This window comes from Apaloderma vittatum, unplaced genomic scaffold, assembly GCF_000703405.1.
Source record: "Apaloderma vittatum isolate BGI_N311 unplaced genomic scaffold, ASM70340v1 scaffold27014, whole genome shotgun sequence".
In the NCBI taxonomy this organism is placed as follows: Eukaryota; Metazoa; Chordata; class Aves; order Trogoniformes; family Trogonidae; genus Apaloderma; species Apaloderma vittatum.
Genome location: NW_009711491.1, coordinates 31,454 through 51,552, shown reverse-complemented (window position 1 = coordinate 51,552; position 20,099 = coordinate 31,454). Strand labels below are relative to the sequence as shown.

Below are 20,099 nucleotides of genomic sequence, written 5' to 3'. Positions count from 1 at the left end.
CCTGCCAAAGCCCCGCTCTGCCCCTCCGTCCTGCCCGCTGCAGGCAGCCCCATCACTCACCAGCAGCGTTTACCATCCGCGTTGGTGCATCATGTTTTGCAGGACAGGAGGCGATTCGGGGACGTTTCCTGCATTTGCGGGCAACTGCCTCCCCTTCCCACCAGCCAGGAGCAGTGAATGGCAGCGGGGTGGCCAACAGGAGGGTGCTCCCTCTTATGTATTAAATGCTTTGTCTTCCTAGAGTTCACAATATTGATGATCCATCTGCGGATCTCATATATATATATATATATATATATATGCACACATATATCTTTGCCAGAGACTTCGTGCCCAACGTCAGATCCGGATTCCCTTCTCCTTTGGTTTCGTTTGCACCTTTGTCAAAATGAAGTGGTCACATCTGGTTGAAAGCATCAAATCTTGACGACGGGGTTCGGGCGAAGCGGCTGAGGCTGGAGACAGGGTGAAACGTGATAACTCTGTCTTGAATTATAAATGGCCCGGGCTCAACTCCACTCCATAAAGCTCTTACAACTGGCACGCAGTGGAAAGCATCCCTGGAAGTGCCTCTGATTTATAGTCTAGCTGCCCCCTTAGAAAGGATCTGAAGTAATCTAAAGCAGACATCGCTGGGAGATGTTAGAAGCCTCTTATCTCTCTGGGCATGCAGACCTTGCTTGAACGCCCTCCTTTATCTGAATCTCAGGCTCAGCCTTTCCTGGCGCGCGGGGGAACTTGACAGTCATCAGGATTAATGTCAGTGGAGCAGAGTTAGGGCCCAGCTGGGAGCGAGAGTCAGTCATGGGAGGGTGTGGATGCAGATACATTTCACCCCCTTGGTAAAACACCCCAAAAACACTTTTCCAGGGCCCATTTCCTCACGCCGTGGGAGGCCCGTGGAGCTTGCCAGGGGTAGCGTGGTGCTGGGTGGCTGTCCCTTTTCTTATGTGCAGCTCTGTGGGTGCCCCGGGGTGGCTCTTGTCCCCATCCCAGTGACGTCCCAGCTGCAGGCTCTTTCCACAGGAGGGATCCACAAGCTCCTCCTTGAGTGCTCAGGCAGCATCCGGGGCCGATCACCGGCATCCTGTCGAGGATGATGAAGGAATTAGTCTTTCGCCACCGAAAATCCCTTGTGAATCACTTTGCATAGAACGGCAATAATGCACTTGTAGTGTTTAATTTTTTGTGCATTTAGAGATGCAAGGAAGTCATTGCCGAAGATATGCTTTATTTGAGGTTTAATGGGGGAAATTAGCAGGAAATAGCTGGTATTACTGAGCTACGTGATGCTGAAGGGTAAAAAAGCCTCCAAGAAAGGCGGATTTTCTTTTCCTGAGAGATTGAAGGCTAAGCAGATTGAAACCAGAGAAAAGAAATGTGCTGCCCAATTAATCACAACAGCTTCAGTGCAGTTGAGTAGGTAAAACCAGGGAAGAGGAGGGCACGCACAGGGTGACTGATCCCACTCCTGTCTGCGCTGCTGCTACTGCCGCCTGTGCCACCTCCTTCTCCTGCACATCAGGGGCTGCCGGGGGCTGTGGCCCCATGCAAGCCAGGGATTGGGGTACATCGGAAACCTGGGGCACCCCTCTGCCCAGCCGGAGGACTTGGCTGATGCTGTGGAGGCCCAGCACCCATGGGACATTGTCTTGCCTGGGGTTTAGTGGGCAGGGATGCATTCAGACCTGGGTGAAGTTGATTTAACGCCGCCGGCGGGTTCAGTCACTTTGCAGCCACTCGAAAGCACACGCGGCATCGCCCATGAACCCTCTTCTCACCGCAGTATCTCCTGTTTTCTGCTCTTCCCTCCCCGCAGGAGTCCAGCAGAGGAAGGAGCAGGACGCGGAGGCGCAGAAGAAGGCGAAGGAGTGCGGGCGAAGCGTGCTCAGGGTCTCCCCGGACCAGGGATCAGACGTGTACCTCCTCAGGAAGATGGTAGAGGAAGTGTTTGATGTGCTTTATAGTAAGAACCTTCACGCTTCCATTTGGGGATTTGGATTGCCCCTGGGGCTCGCCGAGCTGCCTGGTGCTGCCGCTGGATGCGGCTTTCAGTCCCAGCCCGGCTCCCCAGCGAGGGAACAGGCGCCTGGCAGGGGCAGCGTGGCAGGACTTGCTCCTGCCTAGGGTTACGTTGCATTAGAGGGGATCTGACCACTGCTTCTTCACTCCCCAGTACTCCACCCTGTGCAAAAAAAAAAAAATCCTATGCTGAGGGAAGCATCCTCTCCCAGCATGCCTCTGCCATGCCCTGAGTGTGACTTTCTAGCGCTCCTTTATCCCTAACTCTGTTTCTACAGCACCTCTTTCACAAAGGCTGTGTTGGGAGTCTGCAGAGACTCTCTCACCCCTTTCCCTGGCAAGTCTATTTAAAAGGAAAAAAGATGATTTTTCTAGCAGGCTGCCCCGCAGCCCTGGCTCTGAGAGACGAGCTGGTGCCGTTCCAGCACATGCATCATCCCCAGTAATAAAGCTTCTGCAATTAAAATGTAGATGACCATATGGCTGTTGATATGTAACCCAGTGGGTTGCAGAGCTCCCTCCGGGCCCAATCTGTGGAGGCTCGAGTGGTGGCAGGGCCTGCTTCTTGCTTGGGAGGTCCCCACCGGAGCCCCCGTGGAGTAGCTGGAGGTGGTGTCCGTGTTCCCAGCTTGTCCCCTGGCAGCACCTGTAGGACTGTGCTGGCCTGGGTAGGAAAAGCAAGGTTGGGTTGGGAAGACAGGGTGGCAAGCCCTGACATTCCCCCGTGCCGCTCAGCGGGTTGCGTTAGCCCAGTGTGATGCTTTGGAGGAGCTGAGGCTGCCTGGCTGGACCAGCTGCAGAACCGGGTGTTTCACTTTTCTTGGTGCGGCTCCCTGTCCCCATTTAGGATTTGGGGTGTGCTGCTGAGCCCTGCTGGGACCGTGTGGGGCTCTCTGAGTGCAGGCATTGCCCCTGTTTCTGTGCTAGATTTGGGAGTGGGCACTCCCGCACGATGGGAGGCGGGGTAACGGGTGCTCCCACCGACCACTCTGGGCTTGCGTGCAGGATTTGCTGCCGCTGGCTGTCGTTCAGCGTTCGTCTCGCAGGCGGAAAGGGGAGATGGCATCCTTCCCCCGGGGACAGACAGTCGCCAACGTTTTCTGAAACCACTTAGAGGACTTGGAGGCTATATTCCTATTAACAGGAGTAATCAAATCCCCTCGCTGCCTTCAGAAGGCTGGGCCCCAGCGGGAAGGAACAGGCAATGCAGAAGTGTCAAGGGAATGGGGTGGGGAGGGTGTTTCGGCGCTGGCTGGATCCCCTCTCTGACCTACGGCTCTCGTTGTCTTGCTGTTGGGAGAGCGCCAGGCTTTGCAGACCTCTTGGGAATATGAGAATTGTTCCTGTATGATATAGCATAAATACATAATTACACACAAAGGCTTGAGCAGGGTGCATCTGTGCGGGGCATATGAACCAAGTGTCCCATCTGTCGGGGTGAGTTTGTGATGCTCTTTACCTTGTCGAGGCGCGTGGGGACAAGCTGGCTGGGTCCCCAGCACAGGGTGGCCAGCATTGCCGTGGCAGGAGGAGATTGGGCATCCCCAGACTGGTGGAATTGGCCCTGGCTTTGAGTGTAGTCCTGGCTTTGGATGCAATTCTGGTGTTGGGTGTGATTCTACTTTTGCTCCTCGTTCAATAGGCTCATCTGTTTCCATCCTTGAGCCGCTAAACGTGAAACCGGCCGGGCAGATGCTCCCTCATGGCATGCCCACTGGTTGAGTGGGGAGAAGTACCGCAGGAGATAAGAGATACCCCAGGGTGATTCTATTTCCAACACCAAGAAGACTGTCAGAAATTAACAGTTATCTTTCTTACGGGTTTGGATTGGGCTTTTTTTATCTTTTCAGTTGCCTCCCATCAACAGGGATTGGAAACAACAACAAAAAAATCTTAGAAAATTCTCAGTTGAAAAGATCGCGTATTCCCTCTAGAGCTGGGTAATCTCCGCACCAACAGGATGACTGATTACTGCTGGCTTCTATTAAACAGGCATTAATGATGATTATTGTCTCTCTTTAGCTAAACCGTGAGCCTCTGCACGGCAGCGCGAGGCTTGGTGAAGGTCACTTTGACGGTAACGCGTTCCCCATAAAGATATGATTGGGGAGTTGTTGAGTGTTGGGTTGATAAGGGGCTGCCATGGGCATTGGGAGCTTCTCCCCATCACAAAGAGAGGTGATGGAGGGAGGTGGAAAGCTGCTACAGCCGGGCCAGGGGAAACCGTCAGCTTGCAGAAAGTGTACTCGCGGTGTTGTGGTTCAAAGCATCGTTTTGAAGCTTTTGTTACTGGCTTAATTAAAACATTATCCAGCCCGCCTATAAGGAACCTTGATGGCTCGTGCAAGTTAGTTATCACGCGTTCCTTCAAAGAACATGTTGAAGAAATCACTTTTAATAAGGACTTGCTGACAGTGTCACAAGATTTCCAGGGTTTCTGTAACATCTCTTGGTGTTTTTTGTGGTTTTTTTTTAAAGAAGAGATTAAAAAGAAAAGACTTTTTAGAAAGTTAACAATATAAAATCCCATAGCTATTTAAACATCCCATCATCTCCTCTGCCTGCCCCTCAGCCTGGAGACAAAGGCGCAGACACCTTAACCTCGCAGCCAGATGTGCTGCGTCTGGATGCTGCTTTGCCAGACAGGTCACATTCCCGCAGGGCTGTTCCTTCTGCTTCGTGCTTTCAGCACCAGGTTTAGTGGGTACTTGGGTTGGTTTCCAAAGAAATTTTTTCGCAGAGAGCACCTCAAAGGTTTTGGCCATTCCTTGAAACCCTTCAGAAAGGGCTGGTTTTCCAAAGGCGTCTTGCATGTAGAGCACCGTAAGCACCCCTGGTTTGGACACCTGGGGTTTTTAGCCTGTTTAGAAAATCTGTGTATAGCTGGGATGCTTGCTGGTTGTCTTCTGCTGCTGGGCAAGGGAAAGCTGTTTGCTCCCAACTCCTTGGGGAGAGAGGTACAACAGGGCCAGCCCTGCACGGTGGGGAGACAGGGGGACTCTGTGGCCGTCATCAAGGGGTACAGGTGAGATTTCTGGACCACTGTAGGTGATGGTGCAGTCAGATGTATCAATGTTTGTGCTGCCTGTGAAAGGGATGGAGAGAGGCTGTTGGAGGTATTTTTTTCTTGACTTTCAAAGTGCTTTAAGGCTGCCTGACTGCAATAGCAATCAAAGTACTTCCCATTCTTCCAGGAGGTAAAATAAGAAAACCAGTTGAAAATAAGGTTCCCAGAGTATCTCAGTAAACATGAGATAAAAATCAGTGCGAGCCCTTCAGCCTCCTTTGTCGAGTCTCTGCTCCCTCCTGGCTCGCCGGCGGCTGCATCCCTCGCTGGCACGTTCCCGGTGGGTGGACCTGTGCCAAGTGACCCCATCCGAGGAGTTTACCGTGCAACTCGAAAGATGAGACGTCTGCTTACTGGCTTTTGTGAGCGTTTTATTAACTAGCAATTTTAGAAAGGGCTTGGAGGGCCTTGCGTGCTAGGTGCTGAGGTAGGAAGAGGTTTTCTTCTTCTAATATATCTGTCGGTATCTCTTGCTGTTGCATTTACTCCTCCAGCCCATTTTGGCCATGGTTGGGGGTGCAGGGTGTCCATCGGTGTGTGACTCTGTCCCCTCCTCAGGTGAAGCTGTGGGGAAGAACAGCGTGGTCCCTTTGCCGTATGAGAGGTTCCTGAAAGAGCCAGGCTCGCTGGCAGTAGCCGGCTTGCCCGAGGGAATCAGCTTTAAGAAACCCATGGAGTACGACATGAAATCCCTGATGGCCATCCTAGAGCACAGCCACAGCATCCGCTTCAGGCTAAGAAGGTAATTTTGGGCATCCCCAAGGGACAGGAGAACGATGAGCCCTGGGAATGGTGGCTCCTGTAACACTGGTGGGTGCAGAGAATTTGCACGGAGCAGGCAGGAGGGCACCTTCCCTGTGCCAGCTTCTCCCCCAGACCTTGAAACCTGGGTCCAGGCACGCCAAACCCAGCCTTGCCTGGCGGTTCATCAGTGTCAGGGTGGCTCGAGACAGTTTCAGACTCGTTCCTATAATAAACACCTGTAAACGCGTGCATTAACCACGTCGCTTTACGTGTCTCCACCAAAATTTCCACTGCGGTAAGCTAAGTGCTTTTCTGTCTCCAGAGAGGTTTCCAGTGTAAATGCTGCAAGCTTCTTCCCAGCCTGAAATGGGGTTTTTAACACTGGACGAGGAGGAAGGCAGGGGACGGTGGCAGGGTGAACTCCCCATTTTGGCCGCGTTTTCAGAAGGGGCTCGGTGGTTTTGGGTGCCTTTCCTCTGTGTTTGCTTGGCTGGTGGCACCTCGGATCCATTTGGAGAAATGCTGAGTGCTACCAAATACCTCCTCCGAAGGCTCGGCACTTCTGGAAAATCAGGCTGAGACAGCTAAAAGTAGGGCACGAAGAATTTGAGCTGTGTGCAAGCTCGCGGCCGCCTGTCTCATGTGAAGCACGTGGGTTTCATCAGTCTGAAGCTCATCCCTGGGCTGACTGAGGTCCCCCTTGAACGTGCTCTGGGTCCTGGGCACTGGGATGGGCAGGGAAGGCAAGTGGTTATGGTCACACTTATTTTTTCACTCTTAAAACGCACCGGGCTGTGGAGCTAGGCAGCTTTGCCTTACAAGCTCGCGGCCGCCTGTCTCATGTGAAGCACGTGGGTTTCATCAGTCTGAAGCTCATCCCTGGGCTGACTGAGGTCCCCCTTGAACGTGCTCTGGGTCCTGGGCACTGGGATGGGCAGGGAAGGCAAGTGGTTATGGTCACACTTATTTTTTCACTCTTAAAACGCACCGGGCTGTGGAGCTAGGCAGCTTTGCCTTAGCTAATATTAACCCTTTGAACTACTGTAAGACCTTTCAGCCTGCTTCACTTAAACAAGACAAAAACAGTCCAGGTGCCTGAAGAAGTTGGATGAAGTTGGGTGATGTCTGCAAATCCTGAACCAAAGAGCCTGGCAGCCGGCAGTGCCATGTGTCCCACCCTCCGGGCACAGCTCTCCTTGCCCCTCCACATCCTTGTTGTCCCGGCTTAGCAGTGCCACGGCCCTAAAAGAACCTGCTTTTCCCTCCTTTTCTGCCTTCCTTCCCCTCAGGCCAGCGGACGAGCCCAACCGAGAGCCGAACCCCGGCGTTGAGTTGACTTGTACTCCCCTTGCCTCCAAGGGTGGCCGGGACTCTGGTGCCAACGGCCCCATGGCCAAACCCACCGGCCAGGACAACCCGTCCGCCGTCGCCGTCACCAACTTCTTGTACGGCGTCTCGCTGCCGGCCCAGATCGCCGTCGACCTAAAGCAGGAGGTGTCCTCCGGGCCAAACGCGGCTGGCGAGGTGCTGCTGCCCAGGCCCGCGGGAGAGCTGAAGGTGCCTTCCTCACAGGAGTACAGCGACTGCTGTGGTAATAGCCTGGAGTTTGCTCTCAGACGAGGGCCTGGTGCCAAGCCCACCCCCCTGGCCATGACAGGGGACAGGCCTGGGTTTTTTGGCGGTCCTTGGATGAAAATCGGTGCAAATACGGAGATGAGCGGATGCCCGTGTGGCCCCGGCCGTTCCCTGGGTGTCTCTGAGGAGATGCCGATGGGCTGTTACCTCCGTTTTTGCCCTGAAACGCCGGGTGCTGCACTGCAAGGCTGGAGGGACAGCCAGGAGGGATGGTGGGGACTTGGTCTGGCCAGGACCCCGCCAGGGTGCATGGAGGAGAGCTGGCAGGGCTGTTTGGGTAGCCGGAGCATCAGTCGGGCTCTCATCAGCCTCTTTCTCCTTGTCTCCCCTCTTGTCCAGGGCAGAAATCATCGGTCTCTGGAGGTCCCCTCATCCAGAACGTGCACTCATCCAAGCGCATCCTCTTCTCTATTGTCCACGACAAGACAGGTCTGTGTCCCGCTCTGTCGCGGCCAGCAGCCGCTTCTTAGGGAAAGGATTGCCCCGGCCCCATCTCTCCCGGTCTCCCAGCCATCCCCGTGCTCTGCAGGGGTCCAGCAACACTGCGGATGTTGCATCAGGGGATTTTTATTTTTTTTTCCCCTTTACTTGTTTGCAACATCTCAGCATCGCAGCCGAGACCTCCATCCCTGCTTGGGTCCGTCTCTGCCATCTCCATGATGCTTGGTCCTCAAGCCCCGCTGGCCAGCTGGGAAACCAAGGCCCAGCTTTGGGTGAGGCCGTTTGCCTGAGCTGCAAACAGCAAATACCTGCCGAAAGCTTGGCTTTAGTTCAAAATACCTGAAACCCACTAACCCTGATGTGATTCTGCCGCGGTGCCCGGAGGGAATCAGCAATGGGGAGGAGACTTTGCCATTTCCCCACCTCCACCCCACCCAGGGGAAATGCCACCTAAAAATGCTGATGTGTTTACATGAAAACCCTTGCCTGCCTGCCTTGAGAAGAAGAAAAAAATACAGGTGGGAAAGTTGGGAAAGAGAAGGAGGTGAAACAGCTCCTCTGCGAAACGGCTGTGCCTTTCAAAAGTTCGCTTCAGGTTGAGTTTGCTCTGTCCTGGAGGGTCTTTCATTTCAGGGTTGAGAAGTTTTATGGGGTCATTTCTTAGGAATCTGCTTTGCACATGTACAGCTGCAGAGGAGGTTGCTCGGGGCTGGGGCTGGGGAAGCCCAGACCTTCTCTGCCAGCCTGGCAAAATCCACTCAGCAAGAGGGAAATCGTTATTTTTAAAGCAGCAAAATCTTGTTCCTGCTTCCCAGCGCTTCGCGTGAGAAGAGTGCATCTGCTGTGTACGAACCATATGGAAGTTCCTTATTTCGTATATTTTGTTTTGATAGATAAGTGGGACAGTTTTATAAAAGAAACTGAAGATATCAACACCCTTAGGGAGTGCGTGCAAATTCTGTTTAACAGCAGATATGGTGAGTAGGAGTTAATATCCCATTATGCATCTGCAGCGCTTGTGGTTTGCATATCATTATATAGCAATCATTTTTGTTCCCTAACACAGCAGCAGAAGCCATATGCTAGAGCTCCCTTCTCTTCCTAACACATTTAGCCCAGCAGCTCCCAGTCGCTGGGTGTCTGCTGAAGGTTATGTCAATATTTCCATTTGGAGCCCCCTCCGCCATCGAGGAATTTATAGCTGGGCTGTAAAACAGTTTTGGTTTGGAGCGTGGCATGCAGGGTCAGAGCACACGGACGCTACCAGCACTTGCGGGCGAGGGGGAGCTGCGATATGTGATGATTTTTAAATTAATGTGGCAGAGAAAAAAAAAATATTGTCTATATTGCAGCTGCTTTTTTCCACCTGCACGGCTTACAGGAGTTGTTGGTGCTTCCCTTGCCATGGGCAGTGCTTTTTGGGGTCGTTCCGGGGCGTTTGGGCAACTATAAGCTCGGGAGAGAGCCTGGAGCTTTTCACCCATCATACAGATGAAAAGCCTGTGTTTAAGTGAAACCGTGTGTTCACCTTTCAGCCGAAGCCTTGGGGTTAGACCACATGGTCCCCGTTCCCTACCGGAAGATTGCCTGTGACCCCGAGGCTGTGGAAATCATCGGCATCCCAGACAAAATACCCTTCAAAAGACCTTGCACCTATGGTGTCCCCAAGCTCAAGAGGATACTGGAGGAGAGGCACAACATCCATTTTGTCATCAAGAGGTGGGTGATGAGTAAAGGGAGCGGGGACCTCGAGGGGACTCGGGGTTTGAAGCTGTGTCGCCTCCATGCTCGCAGGGTTTGTTTTGACATCCAAAACTCATTTTACCCTTTTTTATGGAAAAGTGCCAAGCAGCTCTTTTTATCCACCCCCCTCAACCTCTGTTTTCCATCGCTCTCTCTCCTTTTTTGCCAGGACATGGCAGGGCTGCAGGGCACCCTCGACCCCGGGACATGGCGGGGCTGCAGCCCCCCCTCGAGCCCCTCCACCCTGTCGTAAGTCCCTGCAGACATTGCCGGCGCCACCGTAAGCATTTTGGGTGGTAACGGGACCCTCCGATGGCATTTGTCAGATGGGAGAGATGCCTCTGGGTGAGAGGGGGAACACCCATACTCACAACACACAGGGATTCCCCTCCACCTTGTTTTGCAGGGATCACTCACTGACATCCTGTATATATGATGATGAGGATGTATCACCTGCAGGCAGGGTGTCTCAGTGTCTATTGGCACTGGAGTAGGCAGAGTGGACGCTTTCCTGGTTATCTCTGCACCCTGTAACCCCTCTGTGCTCCTCTGTCAGGAAAATCTGCTTTATAATATATTTATTTATTCAGTCCCTGCCTGGGCTGCCCTGGTGGCGTTCCCCTGCTAGAGGCGTGAAACTGCGGCGCAGAAGAACCCCAGCTAAAGCTCCCAAGGGACCTAAAATCAGTGACATCAACAGGACTCAGGAGTTCCAGAAGGAATTAGCTTTCCAGATGTCAGCTGGTGGAGGAGCCGCTCAGCTGCGCCGGGCTGGATCAGGCCCCGGGACGTGGCCCTGAACACGCTTTGCTCCCACGAGCAAAGTTGTAGGTGGTACCAAAATACGCTGATGAGGAGACAGGTGACGACATCTGGTTGACGATCTGTGTCACAAAGTGAAGGTCCAGCCACAGCTACTTCAGCCCCACTGTCTCTTTTGGTAAAGCCAATCTGTAGCAGCCTCATTTAATAAATCAATTAAATTAAGAGAATGACTTGTAAGCAGCTTTGAAGGTGCTTTACTTAAAAAGCATATGCTGTAAGATTGGCCAGTTGCACAACAGACTAAAAGCCTGGGTTTTTTTTTTTCTTTTTTTAGATGAAAAATTAATTTTCTTTTCTTAGAGAATGAATCAAATAACTATTTTGACTTGGTCTAATGCTGTTCGTCAGTAAAACCTAAAATTCAGTCATTAGAAGCACCTATTTCTAATACTTTTTTTTTTCCCCTTTCCTCCTAGGATGTTTGACGAGAGAATTTTTACAGGTACGTTCTCCACAAAACTGGAAGATAATCCAGACTTGAAATAATGTCACCTGTAAGCAGCAGAAGTGCAGAACACTTGCAGTTACACTCTGTGAGGAGAAGCCTTGTCTGTGCCCGGCACCCAGGTGTGCTGAGGTTGCCCTCACCTGGGATTGGTGCAAGAACTGGGCATCTCTGAAATATTTTTGAAGGTTTGAGTGAGAAATCCGTGGTGTGCGAGGCGGAGCTGGCTCCCCGTGCTGGGCTGAGCTGCAGCTACAGGCAGCACACAGCGTGTTTCTGCGCTTTCAGAAGGAAGAAAAATCACCTCTGGGTTCCTCGCTGCTAAATTTTTTTTTTTCTCGCTGCTAAATTTATTTTTTTTTTTTTGGCTGGGGAGTGGTAGCATCATCCAGCTGCTGACTGTTTTTAAAAGAAAAACAATTCAAATCCTTTTTTTTTTTTTCAGTGACAAAAGCCTAGGGAGGGGATTTCTTCGGCTTTCTTTGCCCTATGTTTTTACTCCTTTTGGCATGAGGTGGAGAAGCCAGGCTAAGTGCTTCATGGTAAATAAAAGGAGACAGGTGCTGGTGCAACCCAACCGTCGCTCCAGCAGCTGTCCCCATCCCACTTCCCTGATACCTACCTGAAATATGGCACTGCACCTGGATTTATTGCCGCCCAGCCCCGCTCCCACATCACCTGGGCTCGGCTCACAAGTAAAGACGTGTTTTGGGGTTGGTTGTTTTTTTTTTTTTCCTTTTCTTTCACGAACTGCCAACCCCGCACCCTGGCAGCTTTCCAGACAGCACCTTCTCCTCTGACATCGCCACCAGCCAAATTAACCCCTGTGGCCCCACGACAGGGGACAATGATGACCAAAGGGGATGTCCAGCAGAGCCTAGAGGGGGTCCCTTCCCCGTGGGGGTGTTTCTTTGTCTCCAGCCTCACTAATGACTTTTTTTCTCAAGGAAATGATTCTTTTTTTAAGGTCTAACCCACCCCCAGGGGATGGAGCACTGAACTGTGTCTTGGGATGCTTGGGTTTTCCTTGCAAATCCCTCGTGGTTGCATGGAATCCGGGCGGGAAGGTATCTCCTATGTCTGTAGCTCAGCTCAAGAGCTGCAGTTGGAAAGCACCGTGTTACGAGCTCAGGGGTTACGCGGCAGGTTACGTGCAGGTGGAAATCGGGAGATGAGGAAGCAAACCCAGCAGGACTGGGGCAGGTGGCAGTTCCCCCTCCCCTGCCTGGTCCCTGCAGGGCTACCAGGAGCAAAATGCATTAAACTTGGCTTTTTGTGATTTGTGTCAGCACATCTGACTGTGCAAAAAAAAAGAAAAAGAAAAAGCAGCTGCTGAGTCAGGAGGTGCCATTTTTGCAAAGACACTATTTTCTGAGAGGAGCTGTTTTAAATTGCCAGCTGCGAAGTATCCCAGAGCTTCACTGTACAGTTTTACTCACCCTTTAATTAAAAGACCCACCACTGCTAGGAAACCTATTTTCGCTACTCCCCTGGGTAACAGCATCAGGCAGGCTTCACTGCTGCTAGAATAAGATCTGGTCCGTAGAAAGCACAAATTAAAAAGAGCCTTTTGGACTGTTGGTAGATAAAGTGTCTTTAGGGCTCTCCATTGCTGCTGGTCCCATTGCCAGAGCCGTGCCTGCACGGACAGGATGTGTTTTCGAAGGATGGAGATGTCATGATGGCACTTTGAGACCAGCAAAGGGCCTTTGGCAGGAGCTATTTAACAAGACACCTACGTGGTTTCTGCAGCCTCGTGGCATAATTTCATTCCCTTCTTCCCTCAGCACTAATTCTTCAGCTCTTTGCTCACCTTCCCTGCCCAATTTCCATTTTCTGCCCTGCCTTCAGATCAACTCTTTTCATCTCCAAGGTCATTGCTGAGGCTTCGTTTCAGCTCCTTTCAGGTTGCTGAGGAACGGGGAAGGGAGGGAGGAGGCTTTTCATGGTGACAGGGTGCTTTTGTCCCCCTGTGCATCGCTGCGGCAGAGATTTCTCCTGCTGCATGCAGGGCTTGGAGCTGCAAGACAGGGTGTCCTGTGTCACTGCTGCTCTGGGCTTTGCTGAGCTCCTTTGGGACTGGGTTTTCCCCACTTCAGGGCTTGCTCCCGCAGCACTGGTCCACAGCCCTGGCCATGCCTGGCTTTCCCGATCCCAGTTCCTACCTCTTGGCACCCTGTCCTGGCAGCCAGCCCTTTCTGGAGATGCTCCATCCCCGGCAGGGCTGCCCAACACACGCTTAGTTGTGCAGAGGTTTAAGCAAAAGTCTTGCTATTATTTTAAAGCATAAACACAGTTAAATCTGTATACTTTTCTGCAAGCAGGTGACAGGTGATAACCTGTTCCCCCAACCCAACCTCTGGGACTGCAGGAGGAGGGGAAAGAGGGAGGTGGAAAAGCTGCCTCATTGGCATCTCTGACTGCTAATTCTGGGTTTGGTTTTTTTCCTTCCAAACCCGCCCTGCACACCCAACTCCAGGAAGCAAATTTACCAAAGATCCAACCAAGCTGGAGCCCTCCAGCCCCCCTGGAGAGATCTCCCCCGAGCCGCACCGCGGAGCCGTGCTGGACCTGGCGGGGACCTCTCAGACCAGCAGCAGGTAAGAGGCGCTCCTTTTCCGCTGCGAAGTGACATCCCCTGGAGAGGCATTTTGGGGGTGTTAAGATGCCCAGCAGGTTGTTGCTGTGCTGCTGTAAGGGCGTTGCTTTCCTGCCTCCCTAAAATCCCACCGCAGTCGTACAGCTGGCCGGCACAGGGGGAGACTGAGCAACCCCATCCTTTTGCGAGCCAAAACAGCGAAGCTTGGAATCATTGATTTTGTAGAAAACTGATGAAATCGGGGCCGTGCCTGGGCAGGCTGAGATTATCTGCAGAGCGATCTCCGGTGTTAAAGCATAGGCTAAGGATTCACCCTAAGCTGGCACCATAATGCAGCATCCTGCTAATTAAGCATTACTTGGTTATAAAGCTCACAGGGGCATTAATAGCAGATTAACAGATGTTTTGATAGAAGTGGGGCTGTAGAGTTCAGAAGGGCAGGGCACATTTTGTGAGAGCACTTGTTTCTGGTACAGCTGTGCCATGATCTAGACTGATCTGTAGCACACACAGTGCTGCTTTCCAACCCGTGCTGGGACATGCAGAAGGTTTTTTTCTCTGTGTAGCCCCAGTTTCCTTCATTTTTACTCCAGCTGGTCAGAAGCAAGGTAATATTTAGCCCCAACATTTGCCTTTAAAATCATTTCAAATAAGAGAAGCAGAGCAGCAGTTCATGGAAGTGTAACTGGTGCTCGTGAGTGAGGTTGTGCTCCAAGGAGCCTCTTCACAGACGCCTTGGTCATGGATGGGTTTAGAAGCAGCAAAATGGACTTTGCTGGGGTGTCTGTCTGCACAGCCGTGCTGGAGGCTCAGGAATAGGGCTGTAGGAGCAAATGCTCTGCAGCCTTTCCATCGCAAAGTCCTCTCCAGCTGCCCAATCCCCAGGGCCAGCATTTGTCACCCAGGCTTCTGGGTGTCTCCAGCTTCAAAGGAGGGTTTGGGGGTGGTTTTACCCCACAGGGTTGGGGTGGCTCTTGCACAACCTTGCTGTGGGACACCACTGTGTCCCCTTCCAAGCTTCATTTTGCAAAATGAAGCAAGCCAAATTCTTCTCATCCTCTCCTCTACTAGAGATGAGGTGCCAAAAGCACCCATGGGTGTCACTCGTGCCCCGTGCTGCGCCATGGGGACATTTTCTGCCCTTTGTCTGCAAAGGGTGTGCTGTGGGCTGCGAGTGCGACACAAGCCGTGCCGTGCTGGAGCTCCAGTGCAAGGAGAGTCAGCCATGGGTGTGGGAAGGGGGTTTAGAAGGTTGGTGGCTGGGTAGGCTTGCCTGGACCAGGTCTCTGTGAGCGATACTGGTCTGCTCTGTGCATTGGTGCTGTACATGGGTTGAAATTGTTGGTGCTGCAAATGAGTCAGCTGTTTCCAACCATTTAAAACGAGTTGGAGGAATCACACCCTGAGAGTGCCTGTTTCTCTTCCCAGTGATGAGGGGACTCCAGGTGAGAGCCTCAGCCAAAGACGTCTGTGGTGGGAACTCAGCTGGGCTGGGTCCCAGCCTGAGGTGCTTCACTGGTGTTAGGGGAAATTAAACTCAAATCTCCTGGATTCTCAGCTAGGGCTTAGCTACAAACTGTTCTTCAGCCATTCTTTGCTCTCCACACCTTGCTGAATTGCTCCGTGTCTGGAGGCGTTTAGACTCGTGGGGCAGCAGAGCAGGTGATGTTTCAAATGCCGCTGGCCTCGAAGCACGCTGCGGGGCTCAAACCTGGCCTGAGGCTTCTCGTTTTCCCGTTCATTTGTTAACATTTGCAATTAGGATGCTTTTAATTTTTGCAACAGAAGATCCCACTGTGCAGCAAAATTGGCGTGACTGGAAACAAGAAGGTGGAGAGTATTAGGGTATTAGGGATGCTGAGCTGGTTTCTGCAAAGCCATAGGTGGGTAACGGGCTGCCACCTGTCTGCAGGAGCGTGCTGGTGGGGTGGGAGCTCAGGTTTGCCGCTGCAGAGCTCCAAGGGTGGCTTCTGGTCCCCCCTACAGCCCTCATTGATGCTGCACCGTCCCCATCTCACCTGCTGTGGGCCCGATAGGAGTTGCATGGAGCAGTAAAAACCACTTTAGAAGACCCCGTAGGGAAAAAGTAGGGGTTTTAGGAGTTGTTTGTACCTGGCCAGGTTCAGATCGCCCTCCCCATGGTGGTGCCCTCCTTCTACTGGTGTAAATCAGGCACAATCTGAGAATCACCCTGGGGTCTGCTTCAGATTTATCCGAGTTGTGTGCATGTGAGTCTTGTTCCTCATTTATGCTGTGTGTGCACATTGAATTGGCCACAGACCCTGAGGTCCATGTGCACCTCTGGCTAAAAGGGGAATCACCAATTGCAGTGCTTGTGCCCAGCTTGCTTTGCCTGCCACAGGGGCAAACTTAAATCTCCCAGTACATCAGTAACAACACCTATCTGCAGAAAAAACAGAGGTGGATATTCAAGTCCCTTCCTGCAAATGAGGAACCTCTGTTCCCAGGTAGGAGCAGAGCATTTCCATAGCAGGGGTCCACCCAGGGCAGAGTCCAGCTCCAGGGAGAGGGCAGTGCCAGATACTCCGAGGAGAGGAGCCGGGCACTGTGAGGGGTAATGTGCTCCCGAAGGAAGCCCTCCCCAATTTCCCTAGTGAAAGGTTGGCTTTGACCCAAACTGGGAGAGTGTAAAACCCTTCCCAAGGCTCCTAGGTAATGTAAGCAGTGCTTTCTAGAGCAGGGCTCCTTTTCATGCATACCGCATTTTGGAAGAACGTTTTAAGAGCACTCCTGGCTTCCTTCGCATTGCCCCTGGTTTGTTCTGCTGACGCTGCTGAGTGGATTTAGGCGAGCGAGAAGTGCTTTCGAACATCAGGGATGCGGTGCTGGCTCAGAAGGGTTTTCCTTCCCCTTGAAGGACCAGCGTCACGGAGGAGTGCGTTTTCCAGTGCCGTTCCTTGGGTCCCTTACTGCCAAAGAGATGTTGTTGTTCTTGTTTGAGAAAGAGAGAGGCAGAAAGCAAACGCGTTCTGAGAAAGCAAAGCGATCTCATTTGGATGCTGAACACCTTGTGTAAATTCCCAAGCATGCAAAGTTAGCTGTGGACACAAGTTTGGGATAGTGCCCAGTTTTCAGGGGAGAAAAGCTTTGAGCAGAATAAATATTTACCAAATCAATTGACTTTTTTCCTTTCTCCCTGTTTGCTTTAGCTCCATGAGTAACCACATTGAAACGACGCTTTATGCACTGCTCTCTGCTGCAAAGGGATGGAGTCAACCAGGGTTTGGGCTTAAAACCCCTCTTGCTCTCAAGAGCTCTCTGCTGTGGTGCCATCCATCGGTGGCATCTGTCCATCTAGAGGCAGGGCTGTGATCAGCAGTGCTGCAGGGCCGGGGAGGGTTCGTGGACAGAGCTGATTTGCAGAGAAACCTGCAGACCATGGCTTTCCCTTGCAGCCATGGATGCTGAGCCACTGCTGGGCCCGTGGGCGCCGTGTCCCCAGGGACCCCTCCACAGCCCTTGCCTGGCATCGCAGGGAGCTGCAGTGGTTCCCCCTCCTGCCAGGAGCAGTCCTGCGCACACTGCTGGGTTTTAAGCTCTCTCTCTCTGCTTGCTCCATGATCACCTCTTTTTTCTACCTTTCCCTTCCAGGTCTGAGAAGTGTAGTGTTTCTGAAAGCTGTGAACCAGGTGAGGAATAATTAATTTTCTCTTGCAAAATAGTGATATTGAGAAGGGGCACTAGAGAAAGCTGCCTGCAAAGTAACTTGGATGTGTGGCACCAGTCACGTGGTTGCCCTTAGTGCTCTTCTCTAAGGACTTTGTCCCTGTTCGATAGATTCAGAGATGAAGGGTCTTACCCTGCAACCCTCCAGCTGGGTCCCAAAAGTACATACATTGAAATAACAAGATTTAAGCACGTGCTTAAATGTGAAGCTGTGGGAAGTCTTCAGCTTCAGAGTTCCCTTCTCCCTGAAGGTGTTTAAAGAACGAATAGATGTGACGCTTGAGGATATGGTGTAGTGGTTAGAGAAATGCTGGGAAATGCTGGGAAAAAGGTTGGACTTGATGCCCCTGGAGGTCCTTTCCAACCATAATGATTCTGTGATTCTGTGAAAGCCACCATGATCACATCACCAGGAAGTCAGTGGTGTTGATGTTCTGAGCACCGAAGATGAGAAGCAAATGCTTTTCCCCAGGTTTGGGGGTTTGGACCCATTGAAATGCCACACTGAGCCTCGCTGTCCTGCCCGCCCAAGCTGCGAGTCAACCCCTTGCAGCGAATCAGTCCCACCTTAAGTGAGGAAATTTATCTGGAGATAAGAGGCAGCAGGGCTGAACGCTTGGGGCAGCATCCTGCGGGGGCAGCCTGTGGGCCAACCAGTCCAGCGTGGACTCTCACCTGTAAAATCTGGAATTGAACCACTCGGCCGAAGCCTCGTTGCTGCGGGATGCTCAGCTGGCACCGAAGTCGTGGCTGGCCCCGGCTTCTCTGCTTGCATTGGTGGGCAGATGCAGCGCTGCTGGTTCCTGTTTGCAATTGCCTTTTGTTGCCTTTTCCCCGGTAGGTACCTCAGGAGAGCTGGGTGGGATCAGGCAGATCAAAATCGAGCCGGATGAGCTGGACATCATCCAGATCACTGTGCCAGGTAGGCGCTGGGGTACCAGCTGTGTGCAGTGGCCTCTCTGCAGGCGGGGCTGCTGCATCGTGTCTCAGCATTTTGCTTCGAGAAGAGCTGTTTGCAGGGTGTCTCCCAGCACAGAAGGTCCCCCTATACCTGTGCAATGGTCTTCATCTCTGAAAGTCATTTTAAGGGATGTATCAGGAGTGAGCTGGTTTCCTGGGGACAGCGGAGGGTGTTTTAAGGCTCTTTGTTGTCTCTCTCACCCCTTCGTTGCTTTTCTATCTTGCCATTCCCCCGGAGAAAGCGAGTCTGGTTTGCTGCTTTCCTTCACATGCGGGCTTGGAGGATCCCATGTATCAAGCTTTTGATGAGGCCCTTAATTTAGAAAAGTAGCCTGATTATGAAGAGTTTGGAAGAACAAGTTTAATATTAAGCACGTGCTGAAAACGTGTTGGGATCGGTGGCACCGATGCATTTCCCCACGTTTCTGCCCGGAGAGCTTGGTGGTGATGGAGATGAGCCGTTGGGTGCTTAAGAGTCATTTTCCACTTACCTGACCTGGACAGAGCAGCAAATGGTAGGATGATCCTCAGAGTTTAATGAGTGGATAGTTAGCACTTTGCATTTTCCGTGTGCTTTACCACTATTAATTAATAATCTCACCAGAACGAGGGCAGCAACAGGACTCCCAGCGTGGCTGAGGGCAGGCGGAGCTGGGGACAGCAGTGACACCCGGCTCCACCACACCAGTGCCATCGCGGTTGCACCCGTATTGTAGCAGTCCCCTTAATACAGCAATATTTGGGAGTCACTCCAGGATTATCACAGAATGGACTTAACGTATAGTTAATATAGGGGAGGGAGGAGGAACAAGGTGTAGTGGGAGATCAAACATTTTAATTTTCAACTTGGCAACTAGTGGAAGACAGGAAAGCTAATACGTGGCGAGCTGGTGGTGTGTGGGAGGAGGAGGAGGAGGTGTTATCACTTCTCTGGTGCTGGGTAGATCATACTTCAAGTCCAGAGTCCACCTTTTCTTACCTTATTTGAAGATCGAGTTCAGTCAGAAGGAGCACAGCCGAGGGCAGGGAAGAGGATTAATAGCAAAGAGGTGTTCACCTGCAGGGGGAAGTTGATGAAATTTGGATTATTTATCCTGTGAGGTGATGATTAAGAGGTGACCTGACTGAAGTATTTAAACTAGCTGAAGGTTTATTTAAAGCTAAATTTGGACAGCCCTTTGAGGGTGTTGGAGAGCCCAGCATTGGGGGGCACAGGTGAAAAGGAAGAGGGTGTACAGCTTATGTAAGGGAAACCCAAGGAGGTGCAATTTGGTGGAGGAAGGTACTGTTAGTGGAACGGTTTTCCCATGGTGGAGTAGCTGAGTCAAGAAGCATTAACTTTTTAAGCTAAAATTGAGTGTCTAGTTGGAATTAAACCAAGTAAATAGTTTTGAACTATTTTTGCTCTTCACTTTCTGTGGAGGTTAGGAAGAAACTTTCGCTCCTTTCCCTCAGACCGAGAGATTGAGCTGCGGGTGGTCTCGGGGAGGGAGGAGGCAGATGCACACCCAGAGCAGCTCCTGGTGTGGGCCTCCTGGCAGCGAGGAGCCCTTCACTCAGCCCTTGCTGATGAGCCTGCACCTTCTGAACCCTGGTTTGGGCATGGTCACCCTCAGCATTGAAACAAAAGCTGCCAATAGGGTTTTGTCCGCAGACCGATCGCCCGCTTCGGATGAGATGCGCGACCCAGTGCCCACGCACATGGCCTCGGAGGAGTCCAGCTACATCCTAGAAACGGTAGCAGGTACCAGAAAGGAAGCATCCAAGGGATTGCGCCGGGGCATGGGAGTTCATGCGTGTGTCAGAAATGAGTAAATGCTATTTAATAGACAAGGGAGTGGAGTCAGAACCCGTTTCCAGAGTCATGGCCTTGGTCAGGCCAGCTGGGAGCTCTGATAGCCAAACTAGTGGCTTTTCTGGATACTTTTCTG

At 51.9% G+C, this 20,099-nt stretch overlaps 1 protein-coding gene across 1 annotated transcript in view; it reads left to right on the top strand.

Annotated features, from left to right (window-relative positions):
* Window positions 1-20,099, top strand: part of GTF2IRD1 (GTF2I repeat domain containing 1) — a 41,812-nt gene that overhangs the window by 3,192 nt on the left and 18,521 nt on the right. The window contains exons 3-13 of the mRNA XM_009867667.1: window positions 1,820-1,966; window positions 5,648-5,831; window positions 7,123-7,424; window positions 7,808-7,897; window positions 8,803-8,886; window positions 9,445-9,628; window positions 10,894-10,919; window positions 13,402-13,522; window positions 17,134-17,171; window positions 18,050-18,130; window positions 19,823-19,912. Coding sequence (XP_009865969.1) covers window positions 1,820-1,966; window positions 5,648-5,831; window positions 7,123-7,424; window positions 7,808-7,897; window positions 8,803-8,886; window positions 9,445-9,628; window positions 10,894-10,919; window positions 13,402-13,522; window positions 17,134-17,171; window positions 18,050-18,130; window positions 19,823-19,912 — 1,347 coding nt within the window. The remainder of the gene's footprint in view (window positions 1-1,819; window positions 1,967-5,647; window positions 5,832-7,122; window positions 7,425-7,807; window positions 7,898-8,802; window positions 8,887-9,444; window positions 9,629-10,893; window positions 10,920-13,401; window positions 13,523-17,133; window positions 17,172-18,049; window positions 18,131-19,822; window positions 19,913-20,099) is intronic.